At 37.0% G+C, this 16,400-nt stretch overlaps 1 protein-coding gene across 2 annotated transcripts in view; it reads right to left on the reverse strand.

Moving 5' to 3' along the window:
• elovl2 (ELOVL fatty acid elongase 2) overlaps positions 1 to 16,400 on the reverse strand; it is a 42,602-nt gene that overhangs the window by 2,013 nt on the left and 24,189 nt on the right. For both annotated transcript variants that reach the window (XM_065287997.1, XM_065287998.2), the window contains exons 5-7: positions 1,040 to 1,211; positions 651 to 775; positions 388 to 522 (exon numbers count right to left, since the gene is read on the reverse strand). In XM_065287997.1, the coding sequence (XP_065144069.1) occupies positions 388 to 522; positions 651 to 775; positions 1,040 to 1,211 (432 nt within the window). The remainder of the gene's footprint in view (positions 1 to 387; positions 523 to 650; positions 776 to 1,039; positions 1,212 to 16,400) is intronic.

A 16,400-nucleotide genomic window follows, 5' to 3' on the forward strand; every position in this document is an offset into this window, starting at 1 on the left:
TCAAAACATGTTTTCTTGTAAATTTGCATTTTTTTATCAGACTTTATCGGATTCTGCCAACAAAGCGGTATTTCGAAATGACCTGAGGCCATGATTGCTGCTTTGAAGCAAAAGTATTTGATGAAGGTATAATACATGCCGAAAACATTCAGTTATATCATTATCTCATTTTTGAAGGAGGCTTTTGCATATGAGCTCCTTATTTTCAGTATGCATTTGACTGATACTTTTAACAAAGATGACTTGGACTTTTTTATCAGTATGCACAATGGTATTAAAACTTTGTACTTTTGCAGTGCTCTACCAGTTCAGCTACAGTCTCAAGAAATATCTTATGTAAAGGAATTGCATCTGTAAAATATGTAGAACAAGGATGAATATTCTCACCTGCATGTAAAAGTTGACAAAGAGGATAACAAGTGTGACCATGTAGAAGGTCTGAAATTTCAGACAGCCTAGAGGAAAACCACATGGAACGACCCATGCGCTTACTGTATGTGTTATAGTCAATACAAACTGAACCTGTGTGACAAAGGACAAAATATTACAAAGGAACACTCCTTTAACATAGCACAATGTATTTCTGTAAATGTTAAGGAAAGCTGAATATATAACAGCACGGTATAGTTAGAAAGAGTTTCCACACTGACCAGCTGAGCCTGGGTGAGATAGCGTTTCCACCACAGATATTTATGCATGGATGGAATGGTGGACAGACCATAGTAGGAATACATGAGAATGTGGATGAAACTGTTCAGCATCGGCCCAAAGAAACCTGAATGTGAACAGAGACGCAACTCTATATCACTTACTCTAAACCATCACGGCACCTGTTCACATATGTTTTCATATGTGAACTTAAGTAGATGTAAACAGTGAATACTGTCAATACAGTTAATATAATTAACATAAACAAAGCAAGGAAACATTAGCTTCGAAACAAAAGAGCTTTTTTACACCTTATTAAACACTAATATGTTTCCTTACACCAGTACAGTCTCTTTTTCCACGACCTACCCTGAAGTAATTTTATCCTTACTTTGTCCACAGGGTATCCAGTTGAGGACACACCACCAGATGTTAAACATTGAGGCATGATGATACACATGCAGGAAACTGATTTGGCTGTTTTTCTTCCTCAGCACAATGAAGATGGTGTCCAGGAACTCAATCAGCTTAGAGAAATAATACCACCAGAGGACTTTTGCAACCTATCCATGTAAAAATGTATTAGCTCTGCACTTAGTTAAATGTAACAAAATTATGTTTTACATTTTAAATTATTTAAATTAATTCAAGACATTACTGTGTAAAGCATTAATAAGACATCTACTAAAAAGAGGTCTGTTTTATATCACTTAACAAAAGTGCACTATCATTGTCCTATATTGAAATTTTATCGTCCTTGTACTTGTACAATGACAATATAGTTGAGTCTAATCTAATAATCCATGGAGCTTTGCAATTGAAGTAATGACAGCATTTAGGAGGAATTGTGGTATTATTATGCCTTTTATTACAATGGATTCGTAAGCGAAGCACAGCAGCATAGTTGTTGCTTTTACAGTCAATAAGTTTGGTGTGTACAGCTGAATAGTAGCATGTGTAACGCAGACAAAACTGTTTGTATTACTTTATTAAGATTTAAAATACACTTAGGGAGGGACAAAACCTTTTCAACTTATAATAAAATATTTTCAAATCGACTTTAAAATAACTTGGTTTTATCCATATTTTTTCATTCCCTGTGTAGGGGTAGTGAAAACATAAAATAAAATAAATATACACTAAAATGCAATTAGCAATTATGCAAATAATTAGCATATATGTGACATCATGTCTGGTTTGCATTTGGTCTAGTGTTGGCACCTGAAATCTGTTTCACTTCTACTCTCTGATCTGTCACATTTTATTTTATTTTAACACAACTAAATGTTATTTTTACATTATCTGTTCTGTTGTCAGCATTGGAGTTGGAAGCACAAAAAAGTGTGTAGGTCCCAAACTTTACTGTAGTAATGTCATTTTCTTGTATTCTGGTGCCTTTTAAATAAACAATTGCTTTTATTGCCTAAAAGCTTTGTTTACATTGAGTCGCGGTCATCAGGGTAGTGCAATTGCCGAAAGCAGTAAAAACATGAAGTGTTTAAGAGTTACATTTTTATGGTCTCTAAATGAGGCAAGTGAAATGGATTTTAAAAAGCAGCAGCGTGGAAGTCAAGGCTGTAGCTGAAACACGGACCCCCTTTTGCCCACAGAACTGCCTAATTTAGCAAGGTTGCATTTACGACTTAGGCTCATGTGATTGGCTTAGAAGCATTATCTCTGGCAACAAGTGTACATGCCAGCAGCATTCATATTGAGTACTTGGCTGTAAAGTACTTAACGAAAGGTTAGCAGTAGTGTTTTCCACACACACCCATTCTCTGTGTGCGAACCCCTCTATGGTGCGGTATTCGCACACGTGTTCTGCAGTTGTAACTCTCTGTAACAGCAACAGTAGATGAGTTTCCAACCAAATGTAAAGTGGATCTTTTCAAAATTTGCCAAAAAATTGGTGTGTTTCCATCAAGTTGTTAGAGCGAATGACGGTGGAACTGGCAACCTAGTAACCAACTGTAAACAAAACAAGGCAATAGGGCTGTCAAACGATTAATCGTGATTAATAGCATACAAAATAAAAGTTTGACTTTGCATATTATATGTTTGTGTACTGTGTTTAATTTGTATGTTTATATAAATACACACATGATCATGTCTGTATTTAAGAAACAATTACATGTAAATATATATTTATTTATATTTTCCCATAATTTATATCATATATAAATACATATATGTCTTAAAAACATTTTTTCTTAAATGTTTACATGTATGTGTGTGTATTTATATATACATAATAATTACACACAGTACAATAACATATAATATGCAAACACAAACTTTTATTTTGTATGCGATTAATCACGATTATTAATTTGACATCCCTACAAGGCACCCTTGGAAAATGGAGACATGAGTGCATGTAGTCACATTGGGAAAAGTAATTAATTTATTAGCAGTGCAGCTTATAATTGCAAAACTAAATGCTGTGCACAGAAGAAGGAATGCAGCAATTTTGATGCAGGCACTAGCAGCAAGGGCATAAAGACGATGTTGAGTTTGTAAATCTGGGCCCGTATTCATAAAGATTCTAAGAGTCCTCTCAGAAAACTCTTAATTTAGCTTAAAAACTTTTACGTAGGAGTCTTAGCTTAAGAGCTATTCGGGACTGATCTGAGAGTAACTCTGAGTAAGGAAAAGACAAAAACTTTGATCTTAGTGAGGAGGCGGGGTTGACCCCGTTGCTATGTGTGACACAATCTTTTGGAGACTGTGATTGGTTGGTTGTCCAAGAAGGAAGGAAAGGAGTGCTTGTAAGTATAGGATCTATTAGTAGCCATCAATTTGAAATTACATGTATACTTTTACCTATTATAAATATATATATATATACACAAGTCATATATATATAAAATAAGTGCTGTTAATGTCAAACTTAACATATTAGATAGGAAATAAACAGCAACCCAGCTAACAGGGAAGGTTCCCATAACTTTGGCTAACTATCTCTAAAGGTTCTCCTAAAGTTACCCAAAAACGTTCTTGAAATAACATTAGTAGAACGTTTCCCTAACATTATCTGCAATTAATAAACGTCCTTAAAACGTAAGCATTAGAAACGTTATTTTTGTATTGTTAGTGGAACGTTATACACACCTTAGTATTGAAAACGTTACTGTTGTGTATGTAATGTAACGTTCTTAAAACGGTAACATAGAACACGTTATAATTGTGTATGTAATGTAATGTTCTTAAAACGGTAACATTAAAAAAGTTATAATTGCATTGTTAGCAGAACGTTCTACACACCCTAGCATTGAAAACATTACTATTGTCTATGTAATGTAACATTCTTAAAACGGTAACATTAAAAACGTTATAATTGCTTTGTTAGCAGAATGTTCTACACACCCTAGCCTTCAAAATGTTACTATTGGGTATATAATGTAACATTCTTAAAACAGTAACATTAAAAACGTTACCATTGTGTATGTAATGTAACATTCTTGAAACTGTAGCATTGAAAAAATTTTAATTGCATAGTTAGCAGAACGTTCTTCATACCCTAGTGTTGGAGCCACATTAGTTTATATTCAAGTAGTGGTAATTATTATAAATTTCTAATTAATTTGTACTATTATGATTTGCTCAAATTAGTAATATATATTTTGACATTATTATTTTTGTTGTTTGTTTAGTTGAATTTGATTTATTTCTTACCTGCGTACATCACCTGCCCAGGGTGCTAGAAGTTGTCGTTTGAAGGTTTGATTTAAGTTTAATTTTTCTTTGTTTGTTGACAAACGGCCACTACATCAGGTAAAAAACCATATGCCGGTCACCCAGGTGGAATAGGACACCTACTTCCTACCTATATTCACCTTTACCTGTGCCCACTACTGCCCTCAGGTGTATAAATCAAATATTGTAATTATTAAACTGACCAAAATAAAGACTAAACTTATAAATAAAAGACAATTAACTAAACAAACAACAAAAATAATAATGTCAAAATATATATTACTAATTTGAGCAAATCATAATAGTACAAATTAATTAGAAAATTATAATAATTACCACTACTTGAATATAAACTAATGTGGCTCCAAAACTCCGGCCCCTAATTGGATATTATGACAATTACTGAACTCTTTAAACAGAGCTACACACTATCTATTCTAACTATATCAGGTACAGATGTCTTTCCGCACCTGCAAAGAAAAGAAAAAAGAAAGAGAATAATAGAGGTAGACAAAGAGAAAGAGAGAGTGTCAATTCATGTGATTATGCTGCCGCCTCCAGCAGCAGGCATAGCTTCGTCACGGGCCTCTCCAAGATGCTGGTTTTCGTATGGAGGCGGACAGAGCGCACAACCCCATTCATATCTGATTTGACATCCAAAACTTTCCACATCATCCAAGATCCTTTTGAAGCTATAGCATCTGCCACAAGAACAACATCTCCAGATGTAAGATTTCTTCTTAGTGTTGTCCATTTTTGTCTCCGTTGCATCAATGGCAGGTACTCAGAAATCCATCTCTTCCAGAAGAGTTCCGCCATGTACTGTATCTGCTTCCATCTTTTTCTGACATACAGATCATTTCTCTCAAATAATCCTGGTGGCATAATTGGTTTACCTTTCAACAACAGAATGTGATTCGGCGTCAAAGCTTCCAGGTCATTTGAATCATCTGAGGTCCTTGTAATAGGCCTATCATTCAATATTGCTTCAACTTCGCAAAAAAGAGTTTGGAGTGCTTCATCGTCAAAGGTCTGCTTTTTAAGGACTGAGGTAAGAACACTCTTCACTGAGCGAATCATGCGCTCCCAGACACCACCCTGATGGGAAGCTGATGGAGTGTTAAATCTCCATTCTATGCCATCCTGAAGAAAGCCTTTTGAATTTTACCATGATTCAGAGCAGTCAGATTTTCCTTGAGCTCACGGCTAGCTCTAACAAAGTTAGTTCCATTGTCAGACCTGAGAGTTGAAACTGGACCTCGTCTGCAGATGAACCTTCTCACTGAATTGATACAGGAGTCTGTATCCAATGTGTATGCTTCTTCCAAGTGTACAGCACGACTGGTCATGCAGGTGAAGAGCACTACATATCTTTTGAAAAGACTTCTGCCTCTTTTAACTTCAATAGGCCCAAAATAATCAATGCCAACATGAGCGAAAGGGGCTTCAGGAGGCAACACTCTTTCAGCAGGTAAGTCCGCCATTTTTTGTTCAAGGAGTCGTCCTCTGTTGCGTCTGCAAACAACACAATCTGATATGACCTTTCTGGCAGCAGAGTTTGCATTTATAATCCAATACTTCCTCATTAAACTGGACAACATATAATTTCTTCCAGCATGACCTATTTGCTGATGAATGTGGCGCAGAATTAGAGTTGATACATGCAGTTCCTTTAGACAGCACAACAGTCCTTAAATATATATCAAATGAAAGTCAACGATTCTATACCTTTGTGGCCAACAGAATTGCAGTCATCAGAGAGGCAACTGATGTTGATCAATGGAGATATGTGGGGACAAAGGAAAACCCAGCAGACGAAGCATCAAGAGGAATGAGGGCAGAAGACCTCCTGAATGGAAGGAGATGGATGATGGGACCCGATTTCCTTTATAAGTCCAGGGATGGGTGGCCTAAATTAGCTGTAGATCTACAGGTGATTCCTGGTGCTGACCCTGAGATCAAAAGGTATTTGACAGTAAATGCTGTTGTTAAAGACACAGACAATGCTATGAGCCACCTAATTCATTACTTTTCATCTTGGAAGAGATTGCATTTAGCTGTAGCTTGGCTTCTTAAGATCAAGGATACTCTTGTGTTATTGGGACATAAGAGAAAGGAGCTTTTTGCCACTGCTACCCTCAGTATGGACATTACAGACTGTCATCAACAGGTGGAAAGCCAAATGCAGAGCTTTAAGGCTATGTTCAAAGGACAGAGTCTGACACTTGAAGATATGACCAGGGCAGAGCTGTCAATCATCCGGTATGTACAACATCAACGGTTTGAGGATGAAATTACCTTGCTACAGAGTGGCATAAAATCTATATCCAAGGACAGTCCACTGTACAGATTGGACCCAGTGATGGATGGTGAGATTCTCAGAGTGGGTGGTCGGTTAAGCAAAGCCTCACTGCCAATGGAATCCAAGCGTCTTGTTATTCTGTCAAAGGATCTGCATGTATCAACTCTAATTCTGCGCCACATTCATCAGCAGATAGGTCATGCTGGAAGAAATTATATGTTGTCCAGTTTAATGAGGAAGTATTGGATTATAAATGCAAACTCTGCTGCCAGAAAGGTCATATCAGATTGTGTTGTTTGCAGACGCAACAGAGGAAGACTCCTTGAACAAAAATGGCGGACTTACCTGCTGAAAGAGTGTTGCCTACTGAAGCCCCTTTCACTCATGCTGGCATTGATTATTTTGGGCCCATTGAAGTTAAAAGAGGCAGAAGTCTTCTCAAAATATATGGAGTGCTCTTCACCTGCATGACCAGTCGTGCTGTACACTTGAAAGAAGCATACATATTGGATACAGACTCCTGTATCAATTCAGTGAGAAGGTTCATCTGCAGACGAGGTCCAGTTTCAACTCTCAGGTCTGACAATGGAACTAACTTTGTTGGAGCCAGCCGTGAGCTCAAGGAAAATCTGACTGCTCTGAATCATGGTAAAATTCAAAATGCTTTCTTCAGGATGGCATAGAATGGAGATTTAACACTCCATCAGCTTCCCATCAGGGTGGTGTCTGGGAGCGCTTGATTCGCTCAGTGAAGAGTGTTCTTACCTCAGTCCTTAAACATCAGACCTTGGACGATGAAGCACTCCAAACTCTTTTTTGCGAAGTTGAAGCAATATTGAATGATAGGCCTATTACAAGGACCTCAGATGATTCAAATAACCTGGAAGCTTTGACGCCGAATCACATTCTGTTGTTGAAAGGTAAACCAATTATGCCACCAGGATTATTTGAGAGAAATGATCTGTATGTCAGAAAAAGATGGAAGCAGATACAGTACATGGTGGAACTCTTCTGGAAGAGATGGATTTCTGAGTACCTGCCATTGATGCAACGGAGACAAAAATGGACAACACTAAGAAGAAATCTTACATCTGGAGATGTTGTTCTTGTGGCAGATGCTACAGCTTCAAGAGGATCTTGGATGATGGGGAAAGTTTTGGATGTCAAATCAGATGTGAATGGGGTTGTGCGCTCTGTCCGCCTCCAAACGAAGACCAGCATCTTGGAGAGGACGAAGCTATGCCTGCTGCTGGAGGCGGCATCATAATCACATGAATTGACACTCTCTCTCTTTCTCTTTGTCTACCTCTATTATTCTCTTTCTTTTTTCTTTTCTTTGCAGGTGCGGAAAGACATCTGTACCAGATATAGTTAGAATAGATAGTGTGTAGCTTCGTTTAAAGAGTTCAGTAATTGTGATAATATCCAATTAGGGGCCGGAGTGTTGGAGCCACATTAGTTCAAGTAGTGGTAATTATTATAATTTTCTAATTAATTTGTACTATTATGATTTGCTCAAATTAGTAATATATATTTTGACATTATTATTTTTGTTGTTTGTTTAGTTAATTGTCTTTTATTTATATGTTTAGTCTTTATTTTGGTCAGTTTAATAATTACAATATTTGATTTATACACCTGAGGGCAGTAGTGGGCACAGGTAAAGGTGAATATAGGTAGGAAGTAGGAGGTGTCCTATTGCTCCTGGGTGACGGGCATATGGTTTTTACCAGCGTGAGAGATGCTGTATTGTCTGCTCAGTGGGAACAAATAAACCAGCCACAAGTCTGAATCCAGTTTGAATTTGACTTATTTCTTACCTGCGTACATCACCTGCCCAGGGTGCTAGAAGTTGTCATTTGAAGGTTTGATTTAAGTTTAACTTTTCTTTGTTTGTTGACAAATGGCCACTACACCTAGCATTGAAAACGTTACTGTTGTGTATGTAATGTAAAGTTTTTAAAACTGTAGCATTGAAAACGTTACCATTGTGTATGTAATGTAACATTCTTAAAACAGTAAAATTAAAAACATTATAATTGCATAGTTAGCAGAAGGTTCTTCAATCCCTAGCATTGAAAACGTTACTATTGTGTATGTAATGTAATGTTCTTAAAACAGTGACATTAAAAACGTTACCATTGTGTATGTAATGTAACGTTCTTAAAACGGTAGCATTGAAAATGTTTTAATTGCATAGTTAGCAGAACGTTCTTCATACCCTAGCATTGAAAACGTTACTGTTGTGTACAACCCCAAATCAGAAAAAGTTGGGACACTGTAGAAATTGTGAGTAAAAAAAGGAATTGAATAATTTACAAATTTCATAAACTTATATTTTATTCACAATAGAATATAGATAACAAATTAAATGTTGAAAGTGATACATTTTGAAATGTCATGCCAAATATTGGCTGATTTTGGATTTCATGAGAGGTACACATTCCAAAAAAAGTTGGGACAGGTAGCAATAAGAGGCCAGAAAATTTAAATGTACATATAAGGAACAGCTGGAGGAGGACCAATGTTTAGGAATAGGAATGTTGTCCCATTCTTGTCTAATACAGACTTCTAGTTGCTCAACTGTCTTAGGTCTTCTTTGTTGCATCTTCCTCTTTATGATGCGATTAATGTTTTCTGTGTGTGACAGATCTGGGCTGCTTTCCCCGAAACCTTCTAAGCTCTACGTCGTTCTTAAGTTGTACCTTAAGCTGTACCTTATCGCTAATACGTGTTACCCGAAACGTTCATAGTTACGTAAACCTTCTGTAAGTCTTTCTTTCGGAAGGTTGGTCTGGAGCACTCTTATTTTGGACAAAAGCGTCTGCTAAATGACTAAATGTAAATGTCTTAACTTTACCTTATCCCACTTGACTCCGCTAGGGGCCATGACTGTGATAAAAGCTTACATTGCAGTCTATATAACTAAATATTTGTAAAAAATAAAAAAAGTTGCACACTCCGTGTTCAATTGGGCAAATATTTTTTATATTTAAAGAATAAAACATTCACATAATTAGACATCATTACATTGATGGTTGTTAGATTTTTTATTATGTTTCCCAAAGGAAAATCAGCTTCGAACTATGAAATGCTACAAGCTTAAGAAACTATTTAAAAAATATATTTTGGGTGATGAGTTGGTGAAATTATGGCAGCTATACCGCGAATCTCATTATTTCATTTGTGCATTTCATATCTGTTAAATCTTTAGTCTACCGGCTAGTATTTTAGCTGCAAATAAATAAATCAGGTAAAAATCGCATGCCACGGGAGCACATTCATCACAAAATCATAATTGTTGATTTTCCTAATTATGATTATTAATATTAATTCGACTTTGCATCAAAGATAACTTTGAGGCAACTGCATGCCATGTTCTTTATAAACATTCAAAATAAAAAGCTAAAATCTAAAGCAATATATATTTATATATTTTATAATATATATTTTATATGTTATATTTTTGAAGGTAGACAGACAGGCTCCAGAAATGCGTCCATTAAGCATTATCCGCATTGTAACCGCGCGGTATGCGCATCCAGTGTCCAAGAACAATAAACGCGGAATATACAAGGTTTATATTTAGTTGTTTGCAATTTGAAATATTTTTACCAGATATTCCTAATAAATGTAACTTGAACTATTTCTGAAATGTTTCTTTAATAAATAACACCGCTCTCTCATAACGCAGCGAAGTACCTATTACATAAAGTGAACAATTGATTGTCGAGCAATCGATATCAACCTATTCAGCACCATCGCCATGGACAGCACCTGGTAACGTCGTACGTAAGAAAGTATACCTTAAGAAACCCGCTAAGGTACAGTTCGGGAAACACGCCTAGAAAAGGTATAACTGTAGTTAAGGTTTAACTTAAGAGTCTTCGTAGCGCGCTAAGAGACAACGTTATCGGGAAACGCAGCCCTGGACTGCAGGCTGAATGGGATCATATGCATCTAGAACTTGGATAAACCTTTCAGCATTGATGGTGCCTTTCCAGATGTCTAAGCTGCCCATGCCACACGCACTCATGCCCAGAGGTGGAAAGTAGAACAATAACTTTATAGTACTTTAAGTAGTTCCAGAACAATAACTTTATACCACAACGTGGAAGCTGCCAGATTGTTTACCACTAGAACTCTCCCTCTGTAGGAAAATTGTGGTAATAGCCATTTCCATTTAGACAATCGAGCTACAACCTTCTCCAGCACTCCCTCCCAATTCTTCATTTTAAAACTTTCTTTTCCTAAAAACACCCCTAACACTTTTATACCCTCCCTCCCCCAAATCAATCCTCCTGGAAGTTTCGGAGGTCCGGTATCTCTCCACCGGCCCATTAAAGACCCCTCACTTTTCTCCCAGTTAAAGGAGCGGTGAATCAAATACTCAATTTTAACTTGATAATTTGTTATATAAGAGGTCATCATACTTAAATGAACATCCTGCAAGTTTCAGAACTGAAAACGTCCGTGCTACTGAAATATAACTGTTTTTGGCACCAAGCCAGTAAAACAAGCCAGTGTGGAATTCGGAAATCTATGACGTCAAAGTAGAATTGAAGCACCGCCCCATAGCCAAATACAAGGACCACTTTTGAAGTCCCGCCCACAGCTTCGCGTGACACACGTGTGTCTCAACAAGTAAATATGTCTTTAAAGATTGACAAATGTAACCAAAATGACTTTTAAATACATTTTTTTTCTGAGAGACTTTTATTTTGACGCGGTGATCTGTTATGATAGACTGGAAACGCATTTTCGGTTGTGGAAGAACCGCGTGGGAACAACACAGAAGCTAAATACTTTAATTCGGAGGCTTGGAACATAACATTAAATGCCTGGAAAAAGTTTGCTTTTTAAGAAGTTCCAGCTCGTGTGGGGAGTGTTTGTTAACTTTGGTTACACGGATTTATTTGCAAAGAAGTCGATGCTGGATTTGCAGAGAGACTGTGATTAAAAGCACCACTTATATTGGATCTGACAACAATGACACAGCATTATACACAGTAAGACATTTTACTTTATTTAAGTTACTGCGTTTCACTATTGCTTTGTTAGAAGAGATCGCTTGATATGTCTGTTGTAACATCCGTGTCCAAACACGTATGTTTGACTGTTTTAATGTACTAAAAACATTAAACGATTAATAAAGATACACCACTTAACAACACGACTGTAATTCAACGGTAGAAATATTCAGTGTTATTTATAAAGAAGGATTTATCAGCCGCAGTTTAGATTCTGATGCCCGTTTACTGTGTTGTATACGGTAATTTAGGCGAGTTACGTTTGAAAGGTCAAACACTCAACAAAGCTTATTTTTTATCATATAACTGTGGTATTTAACATTACGTGAATGTAAAAGTAACCTCACAAGCACAATCGAATTATACAAAGTTATTGATAAGGATTTATTAGCCGCAGTTTAGATTCTGATGCGCGCTTACTGTGTTGTATACGGTAATTTAGTCACGTCGAGTTTTGTTTCTACTTTAATATACGTATTGTCATTTATGTGTATCATATTTAGCACCCAGAATCTTTTGTGGCTCAAACATATTTGTGTTCGGCTGCTATTTTTATCACATTAATGTTTTTAAAACATTTCCCCACATGTAATGACGGGGAATGAAGCCGTCCAATCATAGCAGTGGGTGTTTACGTCCAGGTCTTCAATGCGGCCCGCCCCTTCAAACGAACCATTTCTCCAGACAGCCACTAATCCATGTTACAAAATAGCCTATTACTTATTGTTTTTGATGTTTTTGAATGTAAAAACCACGCGGACATCAGAAGTAGACATCAGGCAACAGTATAAAACAATAAAATCGACAAATTCACCGCCCCTTTAACTCTAGCTGAAGAAGCCATCTCATATTGCCTAATGCTTGTTTCCAAGGCTATAATATCATTTTGTCCTGAAATAAAAACAGTTACATCATCCACATAAGCGGACATATACACTTTAAAAGTTTCCTTCAAACCAGTAATTAAAACACCACCCAAATTTCTCCTTAACTTACACAACAATGGTTCAATTACAAGACTGTATAATTGTCCAGAAAGAGGACAACCCTGTCTAATACCTCTTGTTACTGTTACTGGGGCACTTATTCCTCCACCAACCTTGATTAGCACTGATACATCAGAATATAACAATTTAACATACGAAATAAATTGATCCCCGATTCCAAAACTTTTTAACACAATGAAAAGATAATCATGGTCAATGTTCCCTTTAAGCTGCGCGCGGCCGCGCAATAGATTTGTCAGACCGCGCACATTTTTCAGACCGCACATAAACATTGATGCATTTGCTGTTGTAAAAGAATTAAGAGAGAGTGAAGGCGAGTGTTCTAGAAGGAGAAGAAACTTTCAACCAATCGCTGATCTTGCTACGGTGACAGACACTTTTATGAGCCAATGGTAGCTGCGCATTCAGTTCACACACGTGCCGCTTCCAGCACGAGCACAAAGTGAGAGCGAGTCAGATGAGCGAGTCAGATGAGCAGCTGCATGGGGCGATCTCAAGAAACTAAAATATTTATTAAGAGGAAAAAGTGATTCAAAACAGTGATTTAAAACAAATTATTGGATTCCTGAAGTGATGTGATAACTTGGAAAAGCTGTCGCTAGAGTGAGGAGAGAGCAAAATAGAGAATTAGAACGGAGGCAGATTTAGAATCACAGAGCATCAAAACACTTCGAATGAACTTCTTCTTTTAAATAAGAAGTTAAAATGTATGCTTTGGTGAGTTATATTCTAAATATTAACTTGACATTATGGCATAAGTGTTGCAAATTTGGCAACAAACTATGAGTTTTATTAGTTTGTTTACATTGGCCGTTGGTATATAACGAAGTAGCTGAAGCTATTTACATTTGAAAGTTAACAGTCAAGTAACGTAAATGTGATTAAAAAATAACATATGTGACCAGTCACGGAAAGTAGGGACACAAGTCGGATCTGGGCATTTTGAGTTATTCACAGATTCTGAAAGTGCAGTTTCTAAGCTTTCCAACGATGTGTAACACATGGAAATCTGATAAGATTTGGAGAAGTTGTGGCCATTTGAATATAGGAACTCAGAAATACTCAAACCGAGAAAATCGAGACGAAAGGGACTCTTCTTTTCAGCTGAGGGAGACAATAGGGCTCATTTACATCTCATTTAGCTAAGCCATGCCCCCTGTAAAACCCTTTTTGACATGTTCTAGCATCATATGTAGTATTTTATGACCAAATGACAACCCGCAAAAATAAACATGACTATTTTACCTTTGTGGGGATCACAAGTCGAATCCAGTCTGTTTCAGATTATCCAATGACCATATTTGTCCACAAATGCGTATAATCCGTGAAATATAGATTGTTTACATCAGATTTCGCATGAATGTCTGGTAATACAATATAATATATAATCTGAAGACTATTTAAATCGTAACATGTAAGGGTATATGAGCTTACGCTCCGTTAAACACATGAACCCGCCTTCAAAGTTTGTATTTAAAATAGGGAAGTAGTATAATAGATCATCCAAACAGCGCCGTCGAAAACGTGACATCCTTTAGAGAGGTTACCAATGGCTCGCTCGTTCCTCCATCAGCCAATGACTTCATGGAAAATATTGATAGACAAAACATGTAGCCAATTATATGAAGAATACAACGATATCTGTGTAACTTCTGTGTGTTTGGACTCATGCTGCGCTGCAAGAACTGACATACAGATGACGTCAAAGTACCGCGAGAGCGAGTCGAAATTAAACTACTCCGTAAGATTTCTTGAAGAGCTCTCGCGGTACTTTGACGTCATCCCACTGCGGCGCCGCATAAAGTCAGTGACGCGGCTGACGTACGATGCGGCTGACTGTTATTTGTTCCGCCCCAGCTTCTTTTATTTTTCTTTTGTTTTGTGCGCCCGAGCTTTACAGTCTGGGGAGACGCAGGCTATAAGTTTGAAAAAAAAAAAACTTAGCAAACATATCTGAGGAACAGGGCAGCGCGTCACTACAGTCACGTGACTTCACGCTCGAGCCGGAAGAGAAGACAATGCTGAATAAAGTCGTAATTCTGCTATTTTTGGACCAAACTGTATTTTCGATGCATCAACACAATCTTACTGACCCACTGATGTCACATGGACTACTTTGATGATGTTTTTATTAACTTTCTGGACATGGAAACCATACATAGATTTTCAATGAAGGGGAAAGCTCTCGGACTAAATCTAACGATAAAACATCTTAAACTGTGTTCCGAAGATGAACGGAGGTCTTCCGAGTTTAGAACGACATAAGGGAGTCATTACTTACATTATTTTCATTTTTGGGCGAACTATCCTTATTTAGTAGTCATGCTGTTCCCTTTGGGGGCGGAGGCGAAAACACAAGCTTATACAGTATGTAAATATACACACAGACAATGACGCCCCCCGCTGCACGCTAGAATCTCCGGAAAAACAAGCCTATTTTAACCGCAAAATGTACGCTTTTAAATATACAAAAACTGCTATCTCAAACATGGAGAGGCTTCTTCGTGATCTCAACTAACAGATTCTGCAATAAAACGAAAATCACAAATTTCGAAAAAAAAACTTTGTTTCTCATTTTCTCGAAACTTGTGCTGCCGACTTGAGTCCCTGGTTTCCGTGACGGGTCACATATGTTCAATAAGTGTTGAAACCCTGAGTTAGGTTGTTATTTGAAATGTTTACATGATGCTTATTGATAAATCTGTTGAATTGAATATTAATTACTGTTCTGCCTTGTGTTTTTACAAGGCTGGGTTTTTTTTGTGAGAATTGCGAACATCTGTAAAGTTCTTCTGCTCCATCTTGGACACGCGAGACAATTAAGTATATACTGAAGGTGTATACAAAAAGGCGAGACAACCAGAACTGTGCTTTGAAATCATCAGAACTGGTAGGAGGATATTTTTCCTTTTTGTTTCGGACAACTACTAGGACGTGAATTCGCTGAAACTTCATTTTCCGTATTTTCTTGGATTTTCTTCAAAGGACACTTACTTTGAACTGAACTATTTAAACTATTTAAAGGAACGGTCCTTTGAACCGAGTCAATTGATTCATGAAGTCAACCCAACTGAGTCATTTAAGTGAATCATTAATTTGGATTACAAACAAAATGAAACAGTGTTACACTTTTACAAGTATTTTATTTATTTATTTATATATTTGCTCTGTAGTATATGAGAACTGATTTTCAGCTTGAGTTGAACGGTTCAATCTGCTAAACCCAGGTACCTGGTAAATTTCAAAGAGAGGAGTATTGGGATTTATTGCATATTGTTTCTTGTATTTGAGATTTATATTCCTTAAGCAAGATACAGAAAAGAGAAACACTTTCTTAAATTAATATTTTCAATATAAATCTACAAATAATCAGAAACCAAGACTCTGTGTTGATCTTTTACTTACCTGTCATACTGCTCTCCTCTCTCCAGTAGCCGTGCCTTTCTCTTCTGATACACAGGCCCACATTGAACATTATACGTGTGTATACACTAAACCCCGTTACACGCTACACTGTCATCTCTTTGAATCTCCTATGGTTAACGCAAGCTTGTGGTCATTTTCGGCAGGTCGCGTGGTTGCGAATTGCTCACAGTACTAAAAATGTGCGCTCAGAAAAAAAAGAATTTGCTCAGTGCTGAAAAAAATTAGAGGGAACATTGATCATGGTCCACCCTATCGAAGGCTTTTTCTTGATCTATTGACAGGACACCTACA

The sequence above is a fragment of the Paramisgurnus dabryanus genome, chromosome 22, assembly GCF_030506205.2.
Source record: "Paramisgurnus dabryanus chromosome 22, PD_genome_1.1, whole genome shotgun sequence".
Classification (NCBI taxonomy): Eukaryota; Metazoa; Chordata; class Actinopteri; order Cypriniformes; family Cobitidae; genus Paramisgurnus; species Paramisgurnus dabryanus.